Source organism: Mugil cephalus, chromosome 9 (genome assembly GCF_022458985.1).
Source record: "Mugil cephalus isolate CIBA_MC_2020 chromosome 9, CIBA_Mcephalus_1.1, whole genome shotgun sequence".
Classification (NCBI taxonomy): Eukaryota; Metazoa; Chordata; class Actinopteri; order Mugiliformes; family Mugilidae; genus Mugil; species Mugil cephalus.
In genome coordinates this window covers 3,628,987-3,654,088 of record NC_061778.1, presented here as the reverse complement: position 1 = coordinate 3,654,088, position 25,102 = coordinate 3,628,987, and the positions used below count along the sequence as shown (strand labels likewise).

At 41.4% G+C, this 25,102-nt stretch overlaps 1 protein-coding gene across 2 annotated transcripts in view; it reads left to right on the top strand.

Annotated features, from left to right (window-relative positions):
• Window positions 1–23,326, top strand: part of caln1 (calneuron 1) — a 63,281-nt gene extending 39,955 nt beyond the window's left edge. For both annotated transcript variants that reach the window (XM_047595091.1, XM_047595090.1), the window contains exons 5-6: window positions 11,033–11,189; window positions 20,082–23,326. In XM_047595091.1, coding sequence (XP_047451047.1) covers window positions 11,033–11,189; window positions 20,082–20,209 — 285 coding nt within the window. In that variant the 3' untranslated portion in view covers window positions 20,210–23,326. The remainder of the gene's footprint in view (window positions 1–11,032; window positions 11,190–20,081) is intronic.
• The last annotated feature ends 1,776 nt before the right edge of the window (window positions 23,327–25,102 follow it).

The window sequence follows — 25,102 nt, the reverse complement described above, 5'->3', positions numbered from 1 at the left end:
ACCTGGCATTTGTTTGTGTCGCTGTCACTTAAGCCCCTCCCACATCGAACACAGGTCGACCCGGGTTCATGATGTGATTTTATAGACTTGGCTTCGATGTGAACAACTCTCTAATTCACACAATGACGTTGACGTATCTGCCTCTCACATTCTGATTTTGTCACTGGACGGTCTGTCAGACTGTGTCACTGTAGAAGCTCCAGGGCTGCGAGCAGCTCAAAAACAGAGCAAAGTTTTAGTTTACTCCCATAAGAGACCAGTCTCTGAAGAGCACAGATTTTTGTCCATGCAGCTCTCACAGCGGGAGATCAGACCAAACGACCCTGGTCTGAAAATCCCATTTCAAAGTGGTATTTTCGATGTGAAAGGGATATAAGACATGCACCACCCACCTAGACCAGACCAGGCAACACAGGACCCCTCAGAAGGTCCATGTCCATTCTCTGATGAGTCACAACTGTTTTGGAGGCACGAGGGCGACCTACACAATATTAGGTCATAATGTTATGATGACTGGTGCTTTGTGGCTTTGACCTGATGCTTTTAATCATTATACATTACTGCCACTACCCAGAATAAACTGGTACAGTCTGATACTATAGTGCACATAACAGTAGCATCGTGCTTCTTCTTTTATTTTATGTTTACTTGAGTGTTTTTATGTGCTACCTGAGCTACTGTGAGCAAGTCATTTACCTCGTGGATGAATAAAGTCCAACTCTGTGTATTTGCGGACAAGCGAACACAAATAATGTCAGATATACACTAGTCTGCACTAAGAGGCTCATTAAGATTCAAACTTGAACCAGTTGAACAGCTGTGTGGATATAAAGGCTGTGAGTGGTACAAAGCGCTGCACCAATTAGTGTCGTGCGTAGACTCCTTCTCTTCGCCACGAGGAGACGTGGATGGTGATGTTTGAAGCGTTTGCAGCGGCACCTCCTGAGAAGCGTTAACATCGCAGTCTTTCACTCTTCCCCTTCATCGCACGAAGCTTTTTCTTCCTGATAGGGACGAGCTCATATTTCATGCACTCTACGTGACATTTCTGCTCCCTTTTCCTCGGCCCCGGCCCCTCCTCCTTATGTTCCATGTAGCTTTAATTACATGTGAGTCAGCTTGGCTACCTCTGTGATTCACTTCATTACAGCTCCTTCTCGTCCAGACCGCAGCTCTGAGAAGTGTCAGCGACACATTGCTGCATTTTCTGCACAGTCGCTTCACAGAAAAAAACGCAACACAAAGTCGCACACACACACACTCAGACACTCAGACACATGTGTGCTGGAGGATCATTTGTGTTACCGAGTGCCCGGAATTTTAATGATGTGTCTGCCAATCAAAATAAATGTCTCCGACTACATCACACTGACATGTTGGGTTTCCTGGAGGGGACCTTCTTCATTTTTATCTACTAAGTAATGGCAGTGCAGAGTTCTGCTAAGACGATTGAAGAAAATCATTTGTCAGTTAAATGCAATCAAAAAGACTTAGGCCTGATTCCGACTGTTCATCATTTCACAGCTCCGCTTCGTGTACTGTACCTCTTTTCTCCCTGCTGCTCTTCAACGTCCCGTCAGGGGCTGCAGGCCGCGAGGATGAGGAGGGAATATGGATGTGAGACTTCAAAAGATTTAAGGCTTTCGCTCGTCATTCATCATTTAACACGTTCCAGTTTAGGTGATGAACTCACAGTATTGCATGAATTAGCAGTTTGCGTTGGTTTTTAGGAGCGGGCTCGGAGAGTCCCTGGCGATGCAGTTGTTGAGTTGCTAAAACAGAGCTCCTAATGGGACATTTCTGTGAAGATTTTAATCTCAGATAATGTGTAAAAACAGACGGATCTGTCGGCTTTTCCCCTGCTTTTAATGTTGGGTGTTTGTTTGGATCCAAAGGAATGAAATGTTAAATTGAACTGTACTTTTCACTTATTGTGTTTGATGTCTCTATTTTCACACTTCTAAGATAACAACTGCATTATATATATACACTTACTGGCCACTTTATTAGGTACACCTGTTCAGTTACTTGTTAACACAAATAGCTCATCAGTCAATCACATGGCTGCAGTTCAGTGTATTTATTCATGTAGAGTAGATCAAGACAACTTGCTGAAGTTCAAACCAAGGGGATTTAAGTGACTTTGAACGTGGTATTGCTGTTGGTCTGAGTATTTCAGAAACTGCTGATCTACTGGGATTTTCACAACCATCTCTAGGGTTTAACAGAGAACGGTCTGAAAAAGAGAAAATATCCAGTGAGCAGTTTTTGATGTGAGAGGTCAGAGGAGAATGGGCAGACTGGTTGGAGATGATAGAAAGGCTACAGTAACTCAATAACCACTGGTTCCAAACGCACAACACGTCCAACCTTGAAGAAGATGGGCTACAGCAGTAGAAGACCACACCGGGGGCCACTCCTGTCAGCTAAGAACAGGAAACTGAGACTACAGTCCACACAGGCTCAACAACACTGGACAATAGAAGACTGGACTTGATTTCAGCTGCTACATTCAGATGGCAGGGTCAGAATTTGGTGTAAACAACATGAAAGCATGGATCCATCCTGCCTTGTATTGATGGTTCAGGCTGGTGGTGGTGGTGTAATGATGTGGGGGATATTTTCTTGGCACACTTTGGGCTCCTTAGTCCAAACTGAGCATGGTTTAAATACCACAGTCTACCTGAGTATTGTTGCTGACCATGTCCGTCCCTGTATGACCACAGTGGACCATCTTCTGACGGCTACTTCCAGCAGGATAATGCACCATGTCACAAAGCTCATATCATCTCAAACTGGTTTCTGGAACATGACAATGAGTTCACTGTACTCCAATGGCCTCCACATTTACCACATCTCAATCCAATAGAGGAACCTTTGGGATGTGGTGGAACGGGAGATTCTCATCATAGATGTGCAGCCGACAAATCTGCAGCAACTGTGTGATGCTGTCATGTCAATATGGACCAAAATCTCTGAGGAATGTTTCCAACACCTTGTTGAAAGTATGCTACGAAGAATTAAGGCAGTTCTGAAGGCAAAATGGATTGCCCTGGTCCTGCAGTCACCCTATGGGTTTAATTAAACCGTGTGCTAAATATTTTCAGGTTTGGATCAAACTTCAATTGAATTCTTTAAAGCTCCGAGTGATTTCTTCTCCACCTCTCTCTCGACCTCTCTCTTCCTGTCCTCAACTCATTCTCTCATCCTCCGTCTCTCTCTTGCCGTCTGTCTCTTTTGTTTTTCGGTCTACTGTGGACATTGATAGGAATTACATCAGGCACACTGTATAGATCCACTGAGTCGCGCTAATGAGAAGAGCAACCCTCAGGCAACTCCTGTAGCCCGCCGCAGTCCGAGGGTTAACCGAAGTCATTTCTGCTTGATTAATCATACTAACAGTAATTGGCTATTGATAACTTGCTCAGTGGCTTCAGGTAGTCCCTCCTGTTTCCTCCTCATCTAAAGTCTGCCGCCCCTTTGAGTCACTGCTGGCTGTGGTTTCTGTGAGACGTGAATGTAAAGAAAGAGAGCCTCTTGACGGGAGAGTGTTGCTTTCTATATTGAGATTCAAATAGATTTCCCTGAAGGATTCACAGACTGTTAAGTACCTGATGTGAACGCTCATCTGAGCCTCTTTGATCAGAGATTACTGTTCTCTGTTTGCATCCGGAGAAAATACAAACTACTTAATATGAATGAATATGAGCGTTTTTTTGTCTGCTGTGACCGATCACAGGGAATTAACCGCAGAGGTTACAGAACTTTCTTTAAAGGTCTCAGAAGAATCTAAGGTCGAGTCCTCTGTGACTCGCGTGGCCGATGATTCTGTCAACACTCCTGTGACATGAATCATTTTCCCGTCCGTTCTCTTACCCCCGCGGCGCGCGTTATGTTTTCTTTTTTCTTTCCTCTCCCCCCACCCCCCTCTATTAATCTTGTGTCCTCTGATGGCCGGGTGACGCAGTGGTAATGGAGACATAAATTTCTCCAGAAACCTGTGGGCATTTCAGAGAGGGAGAGGAACAGATCGGATGTTTAAGAGCAGAGATCGATAAAGATGCTGAGCCTTCATTTTAGCAAGGGAGAGGACGCGTGTAATGAATTTATTAACCCCGGTCAACGTACAGGTTACACACAAAGACACGGTGTTGTATAATATAGGTATTGTAAATGGTGTTCCTCAGAACAATGGCTCCCTCAGCATAACAGCAATAAATAAACATGTGACTTAGGAGCAGCCGTATCTGTATCTGTATCTGTATCTGTATCTGTGTGGAATACATTAAAGCTGCACTGAAACCTCGGATGTGGATGTAAGAATCGGAGAAACTAGAACCGATTCATATACTGCAGTGTGAATAATGCAGGAGTGCTTATAAACTGCTCTGTAAATAATAAATGTCCTCGCAATAAATATTATCAGCCCAAGACTTTAAGGTGACGAGTTATTATTTTATGCGACTTCTCTCATGTACGACGGACGGAGTCAGAGCTCAGTGACTAACAGCTGTCAGTGGTTACTTTTAGTGTCACGTGCAAATATCTGAGGAGAGTTAAAGAAAAGGGAGGGGAAGGGTCTCACTGCTCCTCTGATTCTTGACTGGATGGTGATGCAACTGAGGCCTGCAGCATTTGACGAAAATATGGAAATTGTTCGACTGAAGGCTGCGTCTTCCCAAAGTGCAAGAGGATGCAGTTTTGTTCAGATGGGGAAAAAAAAGAACTGTCATCCTCGCCCGGATCGCAAACTAATTTACTTTTCTTCTTTCTTGTTTCTCCGTCTCCTTGTTTTTCCGTCTTCTGACGGCGCACCACAAAAATACTCAGAATGTGTCTACACAGCCCATCTTCACAGCCTCGTCTTTTTATTTTCACGTGGTTGTGAACGCGTTGAGGTCAAAACCCACCGATCTCACAGGAGGTTTTTTTTTTCTAGCAGCTCCAGACCTGCTGTCATGTGTCTTTATTCACTGGAAGCCTGGTATTTATTTGTTCACCTTGTTCAAAGTGTAACATTTCTGCCTGTGACACACCTGTAGCTTTGTCTCCCTGTGTAAAATCACCACCTCCAGCCCAGGACCCATATTTATTTACTTAATTATTAGCCATTAAAAACAAAAGAATTGTCCTGCATTTAAATCTTCTCTGTAGCTTGCTTCCATCCAGAGCATGCTTTAAATGCATTAATATTGTTGCCACTAAAAACGAAGATTTGGAATAGCAGACGCATATAATTGGACTGTTGCTGTGTGCGCAGAGCATTATCTGTAGCTATAACTTGGCTGCGCTGCAAAGGGCTGAACTCAGCAGATGGCTGGATGCTGGCTCTTGGCGCCTTCACACCGTCTGTGTGTGTGAGCAGCAGCTGAAGGCGCCTCATTTACGAGTGCAGAGATGAACAGACCCCTCTCTTTAGGGTGACTCCCCCGTCCTTATCCACGGCCCCTGTAGTGTGTCCACTCGCTGCAGTGTGAGGGCTCATACAAATAAAAAAGGAAGCCGCTAGTCCGAGGATAGTCATCATCTCCTTAGGCGAGGCTTCATTATGCTCGTGGTGATTGTAGTTTTATTGATTTTGTTTGACACCAAGGTGAATACACTCTTTTACTTGGACGTGTATTTTTTAAATTTTGCATCACAAACCTCGTCAGCCCCAGAGTATTTAATGTTGTATGATCGCCCTTGTAAAAAGGAAAAGAAGTCACAAAATACCCATTATAGAGCGCACAATGTTTCAGTTCACATTTATTTCTCAACATGGCTTATGAACGTGTAATATTTTTACATTCTTGATTATGATGATGTTGTATATATGTGTGTGCATCAACCAGCTGTCAGCCTTTGACTCCGGCCTACCACTGTGCTTTAAGGTTTATAACTGGATGTGAACTGTGTGCTAATGCTAATGCTGGCTTTGGTTCTGTGAGGATGACTCTCATCTACAAGGCTCTCCTTGGATTGGTTCCTGGATATTTCAGTTGTTTCCTTCAGAGAATTAAAAGCCATTAAGATCTAATGACATTTTGCACCTATAGCTGCTCCTCGTGTTCAGACTGAATTGGGGGAAAAAACACTTTAAGTTTCTCTGTCCTCTCTGCTTGGAAAAACCTTTCAGTCTGAGCAGAAAATGTTTGAACTTCTCTCATTTGAGACCTTTCGCTCTGTTCTAATAGACCGACAACGGGAATCCACTCAGCAGAGCCTGTCCTTGTTTTTACCACCACTCCTGCATTTTAAACAGTTTGTATTTCTGTTTTAATGTCTACTTCGTGATTGTACTTCAGTGAAAAAGGTCTCAGTGGGTCTTTTATCTGGTTAAATAAAGGTGAAATTTCCAAAAATAATGATACAGTTAGAAATTGTTATTCTTACCTTTCCTAGCGTTACAATTGTAAAACTTCATAAAGTTAAGGCGAGACTTTACAGGTGAATAGGGTGAAAAGGATTAACTAATAGAAATCACCATGAAACATCTCCAGTTAATGAATACAATGATTTATTTGTATTACAAGTTTTCTGTGAATTTATATTTAACCCTAACCCTATCTACTGCACTAATTTGCATACATTTCCAGAACAGAAATCTGAATAATGACTAAAGCGAGGATCAAAATTCTTGTTTCATTTTGTTAATGTGTTAGATTTCCAGGTATTTACAGAGGGAATTTTTCTCTGTTTATCACTCCATCAATCATAAAACACTCTCAACAGTCAGTTTTTGCCATGTTTTTAGGAGTAAAATGTTCTATATTTCAGACTCTGAGGGATATATGAGAAATCCCCTCCGTAAATACCTGCAGGATGTAGTTAGAAATAAGTCTGGAAAGTTTGGTGTGTGTAAGTGCTACTGAAGTGGAGATTTCTGGCTCAGAGTCTTTAAAGTTTTACATCGCAAAATCATGTATATTTATATAGGAAACCCCTATGTACCAAAACCAAATGAGCTCAGATGAGTCTGACTTTCCCTCTCCACCTCTTCAAGTTTCTTTTCTTTGACTCTTTCTTTGGCTAATTTGAGCTGTAATTTTCTTCTTAGAGAATATTTGAAACATATTTGGACCTGACAGACTTCTGCAGGAGAATAACAGCTTCACAACGGTACCTTGTATCCCAGGCCGGGGTAGTGCTACGAGCCGGCTCAGAAAGCTGACTTTTAGTCAATTTAGGAGTAAATTAGAGCCGCAACACAGACAAAGTGTAGTGAAATAAACACCTATTTTTTTTTTAACTAGTGATTGAAGAGACATTAATGAAGCATAATAGAAGAAAATGTCAAAATGGATCAGTGGATGCCAAGGCTTAAAAGGTGCTCATCCTCAGCTCCATTTGTTTACTGTTTATATTTTAATCTGTTAATCAGAAGAAATACTGGGGGGTGAGTCATTTATTTAGCTAGTAAAAGGAGACCTGTATGCATCCTTTCAATTTCATCCACTTATATGGAGTCAAGTCCCAGTGGGAACAGGATAAAGAACGATATTCTAGATATTTCTGTCCCTAGCAACAGGATACGAAATCCTTTCAGCAAACTCTGGGTCTTCTCCCAGCTGACTGTCCCAGGTAAACGTCCTAGGGGAAGTGACCAGGAGGCATCCTGAACCACTTCAACTACTCCAGCTCCCTCCTCCTAGTTTATCACTAAGGCTCAGCCCAGACACCATACGGAGGAGACTCCTCACCCAAAGCGTTTTTTAGGCTTTTACAGACCCCAACACGGATGTAAACCCTTTGCGGCTCCGCACAGCATCGACCGGTCTTAAATACCACAGATCGATTCCAAGTCCCTGTATCTTGTTGACGTTGTGGATGCTTATTCATTGCTTAGCGCTGATAAATGAGTAAGCCTCCACCTCAGAGGGAGATTTAAAGGACCACGTGAAAGTCTGGCTGGGATTCAGTTTCATCTCAGCACAAGTCTGGTCCTGAGTGGCGGCCGCAGCAGGCCTTAACAGTATGTGACATTTCCAACTTTCCCGAACTCCCCATTAAAAGCACAGCTGCCTGAGTCATGTGATTGCACTTCGGGGCTGAACTTTTGTGAAGAATAGGCGACAAAGACGGCTGAAGGTTTCCTGCGTGGGGTTTCGAATGAAACCGTAGGTCACACAGCGCCGGGCGTCCCACTAAAGATCTTTTCTGTGGGAGTCACTTCAGGTCCAGGTGTGTCATTCTTTTCTTAACCCCCTTTCTTCCACCACACTCTCCAGAAAGGTCACCCGGTGCTTGAATGTGAATACATTTCGAGAAAAGTCCGTGTTATATGGAAAGTGAAAATAAAATGGCTTTTTCTTATCTGTCACCGGAGCGCTGCGTGGACGGAGTCATCCTCCGGCTCGTCTCTTTTTTTTTTTTTTTTCGCAAATGCAGTCGCTTGATGTCTGTCAGCGACGGCGTCTTCAGGAGGCAGCAAGGTTGCACGAAGGTTGAGTAAACACAATTAGACTGCCGACCTGCCTCCGTAGGGGGGAAGTCGCACAGGAGTCGGCTCTAACTTTAAGTGGCCGACGCTGTAGGATTGCTTCAGGTGCATCTGTCTGTTTAGAGCAAGTTAGCATCTCATTCTTTGTCTGTCGGCCACAGGGAGGCGAGGGGATTTAAATAAACCAATTCATTCAGATGACGGAGTGAGACGTCTCATTTGTTTCTGAAACAAAAAAGAAAAACATCTTATTTAAGCTGCTGCCCATGGTGGTTCACGTGAGGTTTCGTTTTTTGAAGAACGAAATCTAAACTAAATGTTAATGACACTCTCTGTGGAACTTTTATTCAGCTCTTATTGCCTTGAGAACATTTATCTTCACGCCAATTGAAGAGACCACAAACAAAAGTTGAAGCGGTGACCCTGAGCTTTTAATTAGCTCTGATAGTGAATCGTTACACAGGCTGATTAAAATTTTAGGCGTGAGGGTTCATTAGCTCGCTCCGAGGTTGAGAGATAACAAATGTTGGTGATTTGCGTAATTATCTAGGCAGCGAGTGTGCCAGGATGTCCGGTGAATGTTATCCTTCATTGTAACAAACTCAGAGGTTTAGGATTTGCAGGAATTAATTGATAGCATTCTTGTCATGTTGTTAGATGCTCGTTTTGCTTTTAGAACCATGAGAGGAGTCGAGTCCACTCTCAGATCTACCCTGCCATCGTCTTCGCCGGTTCTTTTTTATCGTTTTCACTGCAGCGTTATTCTAAATTTGACTTGATGTCACAGACTACATGCACCATTTCAGATTTCAAAGACAATTTATCTTCTTTCTTCGTCCACAAAACATTCAAGGTCAGAGGAGGAAACATAAATACAATACTTTTCCTTCTGTAACAAGATTGTTTGGGTCTGACATCGTGCTCCAGCTGGACTTAGTTTCAGACCAGTGGAGTGATTGGAATTTGAGCCTCGGTGTAATCTGCCCCCACTCTTATTTATCTATGTTCATACACTTTGGGTGTATGGAGAGTGCTGTTCTCAGAATTAGGATATAAATCATGTACATTTCCTCAAGTTGGAGACAAACTGTGCAATTCTATTTTGTTTAGCTTAAATTTAATGGTATTTGCTTAGTTTTATTCCACCACAACAGAAAGTGGTCGAGGTTCATAAACATAAATTGCAGCCGGATCCTGCACATACTAATAATTACTGTAATTGCTATTTTTAAACCGGGTTAGGCTGGATTTCCTAACAAAGATTACCCCTCTGCTTGCTACGGCTTTAGAAGCTTCATTGATCCGGATCGATCCGGCTCAGTCACCGTGTTGCATATTTTATCCTTCCTCTGTGCAGCTCATCCTTTCCAGGGTCGTACGAGGATCGGCCTCCTGTCTCCCTGGGTGGAGGACAGGGACACAAGTCATGATAGATAGCACAAAAAAACAAAAAAAAAAGAACCTCCAACCACCCGCTGGGTTCAAGACCAGGGGCTTTGACATGACCAGAAATAGTGATAATCACTGAGTTCAGTTCAGCGTTTGATGGATAGGCCCAAAATAACTGCTCTCTATATAGCTCCAAAGTCAGAGCCTTAAATTTCGAAGTCGTAATGCACCGATCAGGCATAACATTATGACCACCTTCCAAATATTGTTTAGGTCTCTCTTGTGCCTCCACAGTTGCAACTCACCCGTGAATGGACGTGGGCCTTCTGAGGGGGTCCTGTGGTGTTAGTGGGGGTCTTTTCGGGTCCTACTGGTTGAGCGGAGGTGTCCTCTGTGGATCATCCCACAGACACTTTATTAATTTGGGGGGTTTTGAGTTGTTCCTGTGTCTGTGTGAGGCTGCATCCTGCTGCTGCCATCAAGGAGTGTCATTGCTGTGGGGTGGGGGGCGTCTGGTCTGGTCTAGGTGCGTGCTGCATGTCTAAGTAACATCCGCACACATGCAAGGTGCAAAGCGGAGAGACTCTATTATAAATAGGTGGCTAAATGTAGTTTTGTTTACTGAGTGAGGACACTTGGGAAGGTATGTTAATAACATTTAAACCGAATCACAGTCTCTTCAGCTGCACAGGGCTCACTGCTCTTTATGGATTCATTCTCAGTCATGTATTCTCTTTGGCTTAATTGTATTGCATCTTTTAAACGTCCTAATGTGGGAGAAAATGAAACTGCCTCTTGCTTAAATTGCCACTCTCAAGTGTGAAGTACAGCGGGGAGATTGCCAGCGAGGCATCCCTCCTCCGATCAAACTCGGTTTCCTTGAACTCTTGATACGTGAGACTTCTGTGCTGGTCTCTGCTCTTGGAAGAGACCTTCAAACGTCTTTGATTTACAAGTGGTACTGCGTGTTTCTGTGGATGTGCCCTAATTTGGAATGATTTTTTTCAGGAAGTGGAGCATAAATCAATCACTTTCAGACCAATGCATTCAATTTAAAAAACACATTCAAAAGAATCTCTGGGAGGTAATTACTGGTGCATCTTCCGTGCACATTTATGGAAAGATTTTTGTGCTCCACATCTACATACTGCAGATGTTCACGCAGGTTATTTATGTGGCCGCACTTTTTGAAAAATGTCTCCCCCATGTGTGATCCCTCAGTTCGACATGCAGAGGATCACCCTGGAGGAGCTGAAACACATCCTATTCTACGCCTTCCGCGACCATCTGACCATGAAGGACATCGAGAACATCATCATCAACGAGGAAGAAAGCCTGAAGGAAAACTCTGGGAACTGTCAGACAGAGTTTGAAGGAGGTGAGTGAAAGTCCCTGAGCTAACTTCACACACACCCACTTAGGCAAATGTGTGTGTGTGTGTGCATCCATTTTGCAGACATGCAGTCTGTCTGTGGCGTGTGGACGGGCAGAGGGGAAGTAACCCGTGCTGTCAGGAAGAATTTGAGCTGCTAATCAGGATCTACAGCCAGCCAGCACACCTGCTGATTTATTGATTGGGGTTGTTCGTGGTGACTGGTGAGAGCTGGTCACCTGTTTCAGCAGTGGCTCAGATTGAAATATGCATGAACCTCGCTCCGGAAAACCAGTCATCCAAGATTTATGGCTAGCAGAGCGCCAGAGGGTATTCTAGGACTTTATCCACTGTCACCATAAAAACAGGAAGTGGCATTGTTTCTTTCAAACCCCTCAAATGTAGTTTAAAACATTTTTTAAATGCCACGTTTGGATTCAGATTGAATGACTCAGTCTTTCAGATCGTTGGGTCAGACTACCAGAACAAAAAAAAACAAAACAAAAACATTTTTTACTTTGATAGGAAATGAAAGCTGACAGTCACAACACTCACTTTGCCGTCCACGCATGAAAAACAGATGCTTGTTGTTATTAACCAGCAGCCAACATCAGCCACAACATTAAAACCACTGACATTGTTCAACTTGTGACAGTTCAGTGTTCTGCTGACTTTTGGACCTGGCATTCATTGTAGCACCCACCTGGACCAGACCTGAGGGGCGGGGATTAACTGGATGATAAACATCTCAAACATTATAGCCTGTAAACGCTGGTTAGCATATTTCAGTGGACAGTTTTAGCAAGAATTGACGAAAACGTATATTTTAGAGAATATACTCATACACCCACTCTCTGAGAACGTGAGTGTTATTTTAAAACGTTGACTCTGACTGATGGGACTACATTCACCGACCCCTACACTCTCACTCACTGGATGGACGATTTGATCACTGGAGGACACAGAGGGGACAAAGTCTGGTCTGTCTCCAACATATATTACAAGAAGTAAGAGGAACCACTGCGGAGGGTAATGTAGTAAATGCAACTTCTGCTTGGACACCCCTGAAACACATAACTAACGTTGTGTTAGCTTGCAGTTAGCATTAGCATTAACGTGTAACAAGAATCCTCTAAATAAGGATTAACTTAACGCAATTTCAGTCACAATTTATTCTCACCCAGAGTGTTTTCCAGGCTGAACTGATGATGCATTGCATCTTAATCCTATCTGATAACAAGTGTGCCCGTTGTTGTTTGTGTCACTCCAATCATTTCTCTTAATCGCCAAAGCCAAACCAAATGTCTGCGACTGGCAGCACCTGGTATGTGATAAAACTTCAAGTTAGTGTTTTTGATTTTTCAGTTTTGGCACCAAAAAATACAGCAAGACGACATTTTCATGTTTGAAAGTGACAGTGTTCACCTCAAGCTTCATTCTGTCTTGCCTCCAGTTAACATTGTGACGTCACTGTGACGTAGGCCATGAAGGGGTCTATAATATTAAAGTAAGAATAGATCTCAAACTGATCAAGTCTCATCCCCTCCAAGGCCCTCACTAACAACATTTTGTATCCAGACATCACAGGTCACCCTCAGAAGGCCTATGTCTGTTCTCTGATGAGTCATAACTGTTTTGGAGGCTGTTGGGGAGACATACACAATATTAGGAAGGTGGTCATAATGTTATGCCTGATCGATGCATACAGCCTTTTGTCAATGTTGTTGAACCTTGATTAAAAAGTCTCAGTGACTTCAGTAAAATTTAGAGGAAAAGCTAATGTTTGGTGAAGTTAGCAAAGAAAATTTAAATGAAAAAGAAAAAGTTGCCGCTTTGTTGAGACCAGTCTCTGCTTAGCTGTAAGCTATTATTATTATTATTATTATTCATAGTGTGTGCACCTTGACTGATGCCGTGTGTGCCGTCAGAGCAGCTAAATAATGTGACTTTCTCCATGGCATACATTTGGTTCACAACACCAGTAACGTTTGTTCTGGTATGAAACGCTGAGTCATAACACTCCCAGCTCCCACACGTCCTGAAGGCAGCGTAGTCGAACCAGTTCCCTGCCTACTTTGTCATGCAGTGAGACCGTGCTCATCAGAAGTGTCTGATCCTGTATGTGTGAAATTCCAGTGCATTGAGATTTTTCTCTGTAGTCATGGTTGTGGACTAGAATGATTCTCGGAGGACGAACAGCACCAATCAATCAGTCCTCTATTAGAGGGAATTGACTGGTCCAACACCGGTGTCACTGAGGATGGACACAGGTTGCACCGGCACTTTATCAGGGTCCTAAAACCAGTGTAGTGCGATGACAACATAATGTTCCGAGCAGGTTTATGACGAAGGCTCCGAATAACACAGAGTAATCACATATTGTGGCCCCAAGCTCCATGGGTACCACCTGCCACACAGGGACACCAAAACGCACTCCGTCATGTAGGGATCAATACATCGTGTCACAGCGCGATTCATACTGAATACAATTCATCATGCTACTCTGGTTCTTATTACTTCAGCTTGCTGATATACGAGATAGCATAAGAGGGACCTGATTTCCCTCTGGCTTTACCTCTTTCTGGAATCAATATAGTGTTGAGCTGAAAAACAACGGAATGAAGAATGTAGCCACTGATCCGTGGAGGTTCACCAGGCACCGATTCATTGCCGAACAAATTGTACCAATAGTGTAAAGCGCAGAGAAACATGCCAGAGCAGCAGCTGTCCACGGGACGCTCGGCAGCCACTTGTTAGCATGGAAATCAACCCTGATACGTGAAAGTCACAGCTGCCATGCAGGTGTATCAGTTTAAGGGCATATGGATTTCATGCATCATTTAAGGCTCTAAGTGCTGGATTTTTTCATTTACATAAATATCTGTTTTCTGCAGTTGTGGCTGTTATGAGCACAGAAAACCTCCTGGAATAAGAGAGTTGATGCATTGAACTAAATGATCCTGCAACGCTAAGTTTGAGATTTATATGTGAAAGCAGTAAACTACATCTCTCTTGATACCAGAGGTTATGCTACTTGATTTTTATATGACTTCTTAATCCCAGACTCCCAAACTAGAGCTCCCAACCTTACTTTAATGTTTTGTTTTTTCTTAATAGAATTTTCTTTTAAATTAATACATTTTTTAAAAAGACAAATTTGACTTCTGTATCTCAGCTTTGTGTTTTTGGATCAATCACCACATCTATCACAGGATATGCAACTATTTCTCAACCTACTGTATATGCCACAGAAACAAGATATTCAATGTTCAAACTGATACATCTTATTGTTTTCTCTTTTCAAAAATTCACTCATTTTGAATTTCACGTTCCAAAGAAGCCGGGACAGAGGCAACAACAGCCTGGGAAAACTGATGAAAAAACAAAAACAAACACTGGTTTGGAACAGTCCACGGAAAATCTTATAATGCAATCCAGAAATATCATAATCAGTACCCTCACAACAAAAACACAGTAGCCCGGGTACCTGGAGAAAAAAAAAAAAAAACAGACAACATGCAAACACCACCCAGAAAGGGCTTAAACGGACTTGAACCGGGACCTTTTTGCTGGGAGGTATCAGTGCTAACCTCTGTTTCAATGATGACAGATTATCATCATCAATAATACCATCAAACGGCAATGTTCAAGTGGCATGAACAGCGCACACCCAGTACACAGCAATCAATATACAAAGTCACGACACACAAAATGCTAGTTACACATTACACAAATTCCACTATAATTCAAATATTATGTAAACTACATGATCAATTCCATTTAGATTAAAAATACATTTTTACGAGCTCCCGGTTAACCACATTTTTCTCTTAAACCACTCCTGGTTGAATGACCCAAATCGTTTATCTCTAACATCTGCTCAAGTGGTCAAGTCTTAAATCGGACACTAACCAGGTAGCCACCTCTATATTCATCATGCAATTAATGAATGAAACGTGAATTAATTAGCTACTGGTATGTTATCTTACTAGTTAGCTTAACACCTGACAGGATATAGCAAGCTACAATACGATCATAGGATAATGCTTCATTTAACCCACAGTGATTTGGTCCTCACTCTTTGATTATGTCCTCACACCTAGAATGATTAGCCCTTATCTTCATCTTGTGAGCAACTGCATGAGCAAATAGTCCAACAGTTTAAGAACAATGTTTCTGAACAATGTACTCAGTTGCAAAGAATTTAGGGATTTCAGCATTTAAAGTCCATAATATCATTAAAAAATTCAGAGAATCTGGAGAAATATATGTATGTTAGCAGCAAGCCTGAAAACCAACATTAAATGCCCATGACATTCAATCATTCATTCTGTGAAGGATGTTACCATGTGGGCTCAGGAAAGGTGATGGAACACAACATGCTCCTGTCCAGCTTCTTTGAGACGTGTTGCACAAATCCCATTCAAAATAAGCTAATATTCACAAAAATAAAATTAAAAATAAAATGTAATCTGTGAATGTGGGGTTTGTGTTTCTTTTATCTGTGTAATTAAAAAATGAAGCCAAAAGCAGTCTTACTTTCCTCCAGACAAACATTTAGAAATGCTCCACCAATTGAATGCAATGCAATACTTTTTCAGAAGAAAGTACAAAATCACAAACTCACACTCTTTAATTCACGGATCATTCTTCCATTAGTGCAGTATGGAAATAAATGTCACAGCCCTGAGAACACACATCACAAAGGCCACTAAAATGAAATTGAAACTATTAAATAAAAATCTATAGTCGCAGAAGGGTTTGTCAGCTAAAATGTCCGAGCTGAATATGAACAGAAAGACGAATGGCTTTGACGCACATGTGGATGCAGACGGCCGTCAGTCGGCGGCCTGGAAACCAGTGAGTCCTCCATTACCTTTAAAAACCACCGCGGCCCAGTGCTGACAGTCCAGTCTCTGTAGACTTTAGTTCAGGCGGCTGCTGAGGTGTTTTATGAGGCTGAAAGCGACTGGACCGAGAACTCATGTCTAGACCACAACTCCCCTCCCATCCTCAAAGTCCAGCAACTCAACACATGCTCTTTCTATTAACACCCTATTCAACTCATATTTACTTACAGTTGTGTGCATAAGTTTTGGTCATCCAGAGTAAATTAAAAAGCAGAAAGAAAAGTCGTAAGTGCAGCGTCTACAAACATTCTGCATGTCTCTGGACTACTACTCTGAAGCAATCAATAAATGGTTTTTAATATGATATTTGAAACATTGAGTATTTATGGCGATTTACTGATATCAGTGTTTTTATTTGAGAACTAAAAACTGCATAAAAAACATAATTTTACCCAAACTGGTATATTTTTATTTTCTTCATTGGCAGAAAAAAATAATTCTGTCCTTGTTCAGAACTGAAAAATGTTTGTATACTTGGAATTTATTCTTTGAATTGGTATAGAAAATCACCAATACCAACAATATTGTGAACCTCTGCTCCTTTAGGTAAATATATAAATATTAAAAATATTCTTTTCAATAAATATTTTAAAAGAAAAAAATGGAATAAATGAATGCCCATTTTTAATGTTTTCAGTTTAATTAAATTAGAAATTAGAAAGAATAGAAATTATGCAGATTGCATCATGAAATGCATTCAATAACTCAACTACACATTTTGAAATATCAGTAAAATTTAACTTATATTCTTACTGTAACCTTTTCAAAATGTGCAAAGATTTCCCTGTTAAAAACACAAAAACACAATCCAAGTCAGCGATTCAGAAACGTATTGATTATATGGATGGTGCAGAGGTCCCAGAAGCTGATGTATCCAATATGATAAGGACTTGTATGATGTGCCAAGAAATATTACAATCAGTTATCAACTTAACCCTAAACCTAAACCTAAACTTAACTCTAACAAAGGACTCCTCTGGGGAACCGAAAAAGAGGAGTGCATTGTCCAAAGTAGCATTAAGAAGATCTAGAAGACAAAATCTGGCAGTGATAAGGTTAGAGATGGTGCACCTCTTCACTAATCAATGCACATAGACAGACTGTTGAAATTTCATGTGAAATTCAATAAGCGAGCGAAAAGCATCCAATTAAATGAACCAGAATGTATAGAAACAGGATTCGATTGGTTCTGTTCCCAGACTTGCAGAGTAAAGGAGCGTGTGTTTTTCCACCAGCCTTCCTAATTTCCATCTCTGATACAAATGTCCAACAGATGAGGCTGTGGTTGTACCAGGCAGCTTCAACGTGTGAACGTGAGTAACTGCGAGTGTGACAGTGTCGTTCCTGAAAGAGATTTGATCTTCGAAAATGACTCTGATTAAAAACATATTTTATATGTCCCACGTTGTACCATAGCATACTGTATGTTTGTGTATAAATAACAAGGCAAGTAAAAAACCCAGCCTTCACCCAGTGCTGAGTTATATAACCTTGGTGGTAAAGTTCGTTCCTAGTTAATCCAGTGAAGTCCGCTCATGTTTCATATTATGTAAAAGTCTGGAGTAGCACCATTCAGATGAAGATTGCCAAATAATGACACCGCCTCAGCGCCTCAGCCAAGAAAGATGGGGCCATTTCTGACCTTCTTTCCACATTGGATTTTATTTGGAACAGCATTTTCTGATGACTGCAGCGCCTCTTGAATTTCCAGTTAAAAATAGAGCGAGTGTGAGCTGTGTGGCCGTGGGTCATTGGCCCAGCTCCCCCTAATTACCGTGGCCCGGTAAAATCATCTCACCCGCTGCTGAGTAACCAGTCAGTGCCAACAGTTGGTTGAGCCAGAAAATGGAGAGAACCTGGCGTGCTGTTGCGTGAATGCGAGTGTCAGCTTGGATTTCTGTATAAAAGCCTTCAGTTTAATACGCTGTCATGTCCTCTTTGAAGTGGGTATTATGGAGACAAAGAGGTTGAGGGAGGATTTTGGTGTGAGGTATCTAAATTCTGCTCAGAGAGCATGACACTGCTACTCAGAGCTGCACCATCAGTTTTTACACAGTACTACTTTTCTGATACTATTTCTGCTCTTTAATTTACTTGATTGGGATAGAAGGTCCTGTCAGTGTAGTGCAGTACAATTCAGCCGCTCCTAAAGTTGAATCACCCCTCCATCAGACATGATAGCCTCCATAAAGGTATACTGTATGTCCGTATATACAACTGTTCTCTCAAGTGTTTTATATTTCTGTAGCTTCACTCTAAAGCTGCAGGACTAATTGGGCTCTTGCTTATGACTTTTGGCTGTTGCTACGAAGTCAGTCTGGTCCTGTGAATCGTGACGCTTACCCTGGTGTCCCTCTCTGCTGGGAACTTCCCAGCAGCCCGCTGTTCATTCAGTCGAGATCCAGGGCAGAGCTGTTAATTCTGCCCAGCAACACTAATGTGAGATCACACCTCAGGTTTATTTCCTTTGGTCCCAGCTAGAGTGGAAAATGTCTCAGTCAAAAAACAAAAAAAACAAAAAAAAAACAAAGTCTCTGTGGGAAACGGTTGAATTCAAAGTGGATTTGTGACTAAAGGTCACTTGAGTTTCAAAATAAAAATATTGTGCAGAGGATTGGGTTAGGCTTGTTGCCTCATGCATGATTAGCAAAAATGTATTTACTCACTTTATCTGCCATTAATCCATAAGATATGATAAGATGCGATTCAAGAGGATATGAGAAGATACAATATGATAAGACAAAATTTAACAACATATGATACAATATCACAGGATGAGATGAGATAAGATATAAGATAAGATATGACAATACAATATAATAAAATAAGATATGTCAAGATACGATGACAAAAGACAAAATGTAACAAGATAAGTAACGATACGATGTGACTAGGTAAAGATGCAAGATGCTAAGATGGATATAAGATATGATATTATATAATAAGACAAGAAAAGACAAAATGTAACAAGATAAGATACGATGAGATGAAATAAGATGAGATAAGATACAATGGAATAAGACAAGATATGACGAGATAAGCCAAAATGTAACAAGATACGATACAATATGAGAAGGTGATATGAGATAAGATGTAAGATACGTCAATACAATATAATAAGACAAGATATGTCAAGATATGACAAGACAAAATGTAACAAGATATGGTACATTACAATACGAAACAAGACGATGTGATAAGACAAGATATGACAATATAAAATAAGAGACGCTAAGATAAGATAAAATATAAGAAACCATACTAACGTCTAATAAGACAAAATGTAACAAGATAAGACACGATGAGATGAGATACAAAACGATACGATACAATATGATACGTTAAGATACAATGCGATATGATACAACAAGTTATGACAAAATGTGATAAGATATAAAGATACAATATGACAAGGTCAGATGAAATGAGATAAGATACAATAAGGCACTATATAATAAGACAAGATATGATATGACGAGATAAGACAAAATGTATAAGATAAAGATATGATGTTATGAGATGCGATACGATACGATACGATACGATACGATACGATACGATACTGCTTTATTTATTCCACAGTGGGGGTTGGATCCACACCCATGCACTGTACTGTAGGTGTCCTCATACCTGGAATCATTAGTTTGTTTCCACAACAGCAAACCACAAAACACACAAGGGAGCAAGACTGGTATTTTTAGGCATCCATGGGCAGTTTGTATTATTTAAATTTAACTGGCATTAATCTTTTCCCGGGAGAGAGAAGTTGACCAGTGAACTGAGAAGAGTAAATGCTTCACAACATAAATAAATCATCCGCAATGTGCTCGGTGTCCCCGCACCCTCTGTTTGTCTCCATTATATTCTTCCTCCGGGCACAGGAAATGATAAAGTCCTGTCAGAAACAAAAGTGTTCTCATCTTTTAAGTCAACACTTATTTATGTTTCCCACGTCTTCCCATTTGTCCACCTCTCGTTTCCCTTCCAGTTCACCCCTCAAAGAAGAACCGTCAGACGTGCGTGAGGAAGAGCCTCATCTGCGCCTTCGCCATGGCCTTCATCATCAGCGTCATGCTCATCGCAGCCAATCAGATGTTGAGGAACGGCATGGAGTAGTAGCTGCGCCCACTGTGAGCTGGGAACGAGCCAGCCTGCATGTGCATGCCAGTGGGTGAGGTCATGTCCCTGTTGATAGGAAACGAACTACGAGGAATAACACTCGAAATCTGTTTTTAAAATTGTTCGTAGTTATTTCTGTTTGTTTGTTTTTTGTTTTTTTGTTTTTCAAAACGAGGGGCACGTCTGCACCCGGCGTCCAATAAAACCGTGAAGCCAGCATGAGGAGTCATGCAGGACTCCTCCCCCTTTATTCTGACAGGGACACTCAAGGGCTGACATTCCACATGATACACTCTCTGTCGTCTCTGTCTCCCTGATGCAATAAAAAAATAAAATAAATAAATAAATGAAGAGTGAGTGCAGGAGTTAAGAGCTGCTTGCTTTTCCAGCAGCAGGCGAGATGTGAGGCGTGTCTGCTGATCTGTCACCCACCGGGGAGTCTGATGAGCTGCCTCGGCTGCAGCCTGGACCCCGAGAGGGAACGAGAGGACGGGAACAATTGTCCTCTTTTTTCTTTTTTTTTTTAAGCTGGATGGTGGCAGAGCTCGCCACAACTCAACTAGAAGGACCTTCAGCTCTCCAACTTCTCCCTGCCAACCCTACAAACCCATTAATAAAGTAAGAAAAGTGTTTTATGGCAAATAAAGGACCCGTGTTTTGTGCAAAAAAAAAAAAAAAAAAAAGAGAGAGAAGCCAACGTTTCTGTGTCCTATTAAAGGAAAAATAAAGAATCCACCCCCCAACCCTCTCACACTATATTATACATAGACCCCCCGCCTGTGGTGTTCGGTTCGCTGCAGGAGTCCGTTTCACTTTTCTTTCTCCCTACTTTCCCTCAGTCTGTCTCATCTACTTCCGCCTCAGTTGGTGATTTCCCAAATTGACCTTAAACCTCCAGAGAACAGGTCTGAACTCGTCGCGTTCGGCTGCGTCTCGGTGTGTAGGTGGAAAGGAGCGAGGATGATGGGTGACGCCGAAGTAGCAGGATGTTTTCCAGTCGAGAAAACCTCAATTGCTCCTTCTGATCTAAACCCAGCGAGTGATGTGGAGCTCTACCTGCACGCCTGTTGACGATGTTGCTAAATTAAGAATCTGGTCTCGAATCGTCGGGGACTGGCGGCTCTTAGGCTCAGCCACAGTTGAAAATATATGAGACAAAAATCTGGTTTCAGCGAGAATAAAAGTGACTGAGGAATGAGGGTTTAGGGCGGATGTTTTAGGTCCTTCCACATCCATTATTATTATAACTCACGTCAAGTTAAGATTAGTTCAAAATTGCAAATAAAAGGATTGTGAATTTTACGGTTTATCCACTATTTCAGCTCAATTCTCTCTATTTTTATCTCAAGCTCATCAGATATTTATTTCTTGTATGAATCTATATTAATCAGTTTTCATTAGATTTCCTTATTTTTCTGAAATGCAGGGTGCAGTGCAGTGTTCACAACCTGATGCCGGTGATAAAATTCACAAATAAAGTCTCCATATTTGATATACTTTCCGTTGTGTGAAGACCACGTGTACAGAGATAAACTCCTGGGGTGTCCAAAGTGTCTCGCAGCGCTGAATAATTTAAGGCCTGCGTCCTGCTGTGGTTGGCTCTGAACTCCTGCACTGCACTGACTTTCATCTGAACATGTAAACCCCACCGGGGGTTGGAGGGCGGGTGGGGAGAGGGAGGGGATGGGGGAGGGGGGGGGACTCTAAAACACCCATATTATCAAGTGCATGCGATCAAAGTCAGTGTCTTCTGTAAATACTGTAACCCACGTCTGCTGTGTCTCCGGTGTCTGTCGAGGTGTTCGGTGTCTCTGTGTGCATGACCGTCGGTGCTCTCCGCTTACTCGGGTTCAGAGGTGCAGGGAGGGAGTTCAGACGTCGGGGGGGCGGCCGCTTCGTCACAAACACGGCATGAAGAGAAGCGGGCGCTAAAGGCCCTTTCTGTTTCCTCTCGACCCTCTTGCCAAAGCCATAGAACTCTGCAGAGGTGAACCTGACAACACAATAGTTTTCCCTGTTCCCACGTGGAAACACAAGATCAAACGGGCATTTTTTTAAAATTATTATTATTATTTTTTATTATTTTCTGCAGAAATCTGTGTATTGTTTAAGGTTTGGTTTGTTCCTGTGTTTGCTTTTGCACTGTACCTGTCCTCTCATCCATTCCAGTGAAACGCTCAGGAGGGTTGTAGGTTTGTGCAACACTGTCACCTAGTGGTGGAGTAGGATCACAGCGTCCACGTCTTCGTCCCATCCCGGTGTTTGTGTTACTTCTCACTCTCTTAACACTTAATAGGAACGTGTTGTCAGGCGAGGCCGTGCATTATATTCACAATGTCTGGAAACTGTCGGTAGTAAATGTTCAAATTTTTATGTACGATGTATAGCTTGACTTTGCTCCGCCGACGCTGCCGGTGGAGCAGGACTTGTATGCGAACATGTATTTAAACTGTGTATTTATAGAAATAGATTTCTTGCCTATGGCAGAAAAGTCATTTTGAACCTGTGAAAGGTTTCATTCACAGACGAACAAACGCAGTCTTGATAACCTTGTAGGTCACACTGGTTTAGATTTTTTTATTTTTTAATCTGGAAAAAAAAATTATAATAAATCACTCAGATTTAAATTAAATTTTATTTTTTATCTGTGGATCTTCTAGTATAGGTGGGAACGTGCCACCAAACTCACAGCTTGTCGTTGTTTTTGTTTCACAGGATAAAATTTAACTTGTTTTTTTGGGGGGTGGGAGGGGGTTTGAGTTTGAGCTGCTGTTGCCCTGTTCCTGCAGAATGACTGCATGTCTCCATCACTGAAGTAGAATGATCTTCTCAAGGGTGAAATGCACAGTGTCTCTTCAGTAGCATGGCAGTCGGATCCCATGTTCGGTTGATTCTCGTATGTAACTTTGTACATAGTTAATAAGACAGCATATCTATTAGACAAGCACATACTATACACACTTTGCACGTGCAATATTTAAACACGTAGAGACTAGAGAATGACTTTAAGTTGTACTATTTATTAGAGGCATAATAATTATGAAATTGTAAATACGGACATCTGTACAAAAGTCAAACGTAAAAAATTGTTGCAATAAACTGGTGTTTTTTAAATGTTGTGTCGTGTTTTCATTTTGCACCGAACTTCTCGCACAGGAAGTTTCTGCACAGGCTAAAGTAAAATAATAATAAATAATTTAAATATTTAATCCTTCACAGAGTCATGTCACCGGCAGAAGTTGTCAGACAACGCTGATATTATGGGATGTATCAGGGATGGATGGAGCACAAGAATCTATCTACTATTCCAGAGATGCTAGATTTTAAAAGGAATGTGTTGCTCTGTCATGTTTTTCTGCATCATTTTACACACACCATGGTGTAAACAGAGGAACAAGAGGCAGGTCACAGTAAATATGAGAAGGATGAGAGTGAGTGAGTGACAGGTCGAGGCTTGATGAGGAAACAACAATCAATCCTCTTACGCAGATTTTGAGAGACCAAGCTCGTCAAAGCATGAGGATACTCAGGTGGTTTAAAGAAAAATGGGTTTTATTTACTAAAATGCAAAAGCAAGTAGTTTTACAAAAAAATTAGGTTCCAGCTTAATAAAAGAGGCCAAATTAACAGAACTCAGGCAAAACAAACAGGCTTAACAAAACGAACACAGTGAGGCACATATTGGCTGATCAGACCACATAGACACACTTCACTAACAATTAACATCTAAATAATGAAAAAAATTATTAATTAATAAACAAACAAAGCTGTTAACAAAAAGAAACACCAATATTTTATATACTACACATATGACACAGCACCACAAGACGACCCCACCAGCACTGGTAACTCCAAAAATTCACACAAAATTTAAACTGGTTAATCTGCACAAATGTTAACTAAACGTGTGGCCCCAAACAGAACTAACCTCCCTCCAATCTGCAGCATAGAATATAAATGCAATGTGTGTGTCTTTTATCTGTAAACTATAGGAAATGTGTAAAATAAAGGAAACCATTTAAAGCAGAAGAACTGAGAACACAGATGAACTACAAGCTAAAGGTGTCGGCGCCAGGGGCTTTGTGACTTTCACACATTTGGTTCACACACGTGCTGTTTGCATTTTATTTTCATATTTCTAATTCAAATGCATCTACGTCGACTGTGCCGTCTTGTGCTGCTGATACAGTAACACTTGAATCACACTCTCATGCTCTTAATATTCCCTCCCATGCTTCCATTCTTTTAATTAGTCCTTGAAAAACGTAGAACTTTGCTTGTTATGGCCATTGTGAAGCGTAATATATGAGTGGTGGTGCAGATTGTTGTAGGATAAAAGTGTGGGCTAAAGGAAAGGATGATCTGAGGGAAGAGAGAAGGACAAAGCACAGATAGATCAATGAGGGGAAAACGCAGCTCATGTGCTTGTGAGTCACTCTTCTTAAACCAACAGTGTACGTTGTGTGTGATTTACTGGTGAGCACCACAAGAGGGCAGCATCCGACAGCATCCGAGGGCCGCATTTTTGCATCACCATATTAAAGGCAACTATTGTGTTTTACAGCGTATTACGGCTGCTATTTTTATTTTATTTTATTTTATTTTATTTTTACTATATATTTGATTCTATTTCTATTTACACCTTACACTTATTTGCAAAAGAGAACATTCTTTCATTGAAAAAAAAAAGAAAAAGAAAGCGATGTAAACACATGTAAACAGTAACTTCCTGCTGCTTTTCAGGCTCCACAACGAACATATTATCACACTTCAAGGTTTCAACACTCACCATTCACTACCTGCTCTGTACTGTGTACAACTCATTATCTGTGCCATCCAATACTTTTTTTCATATATGCCAATACTTGTATATTGTTTATTCTATTCTAT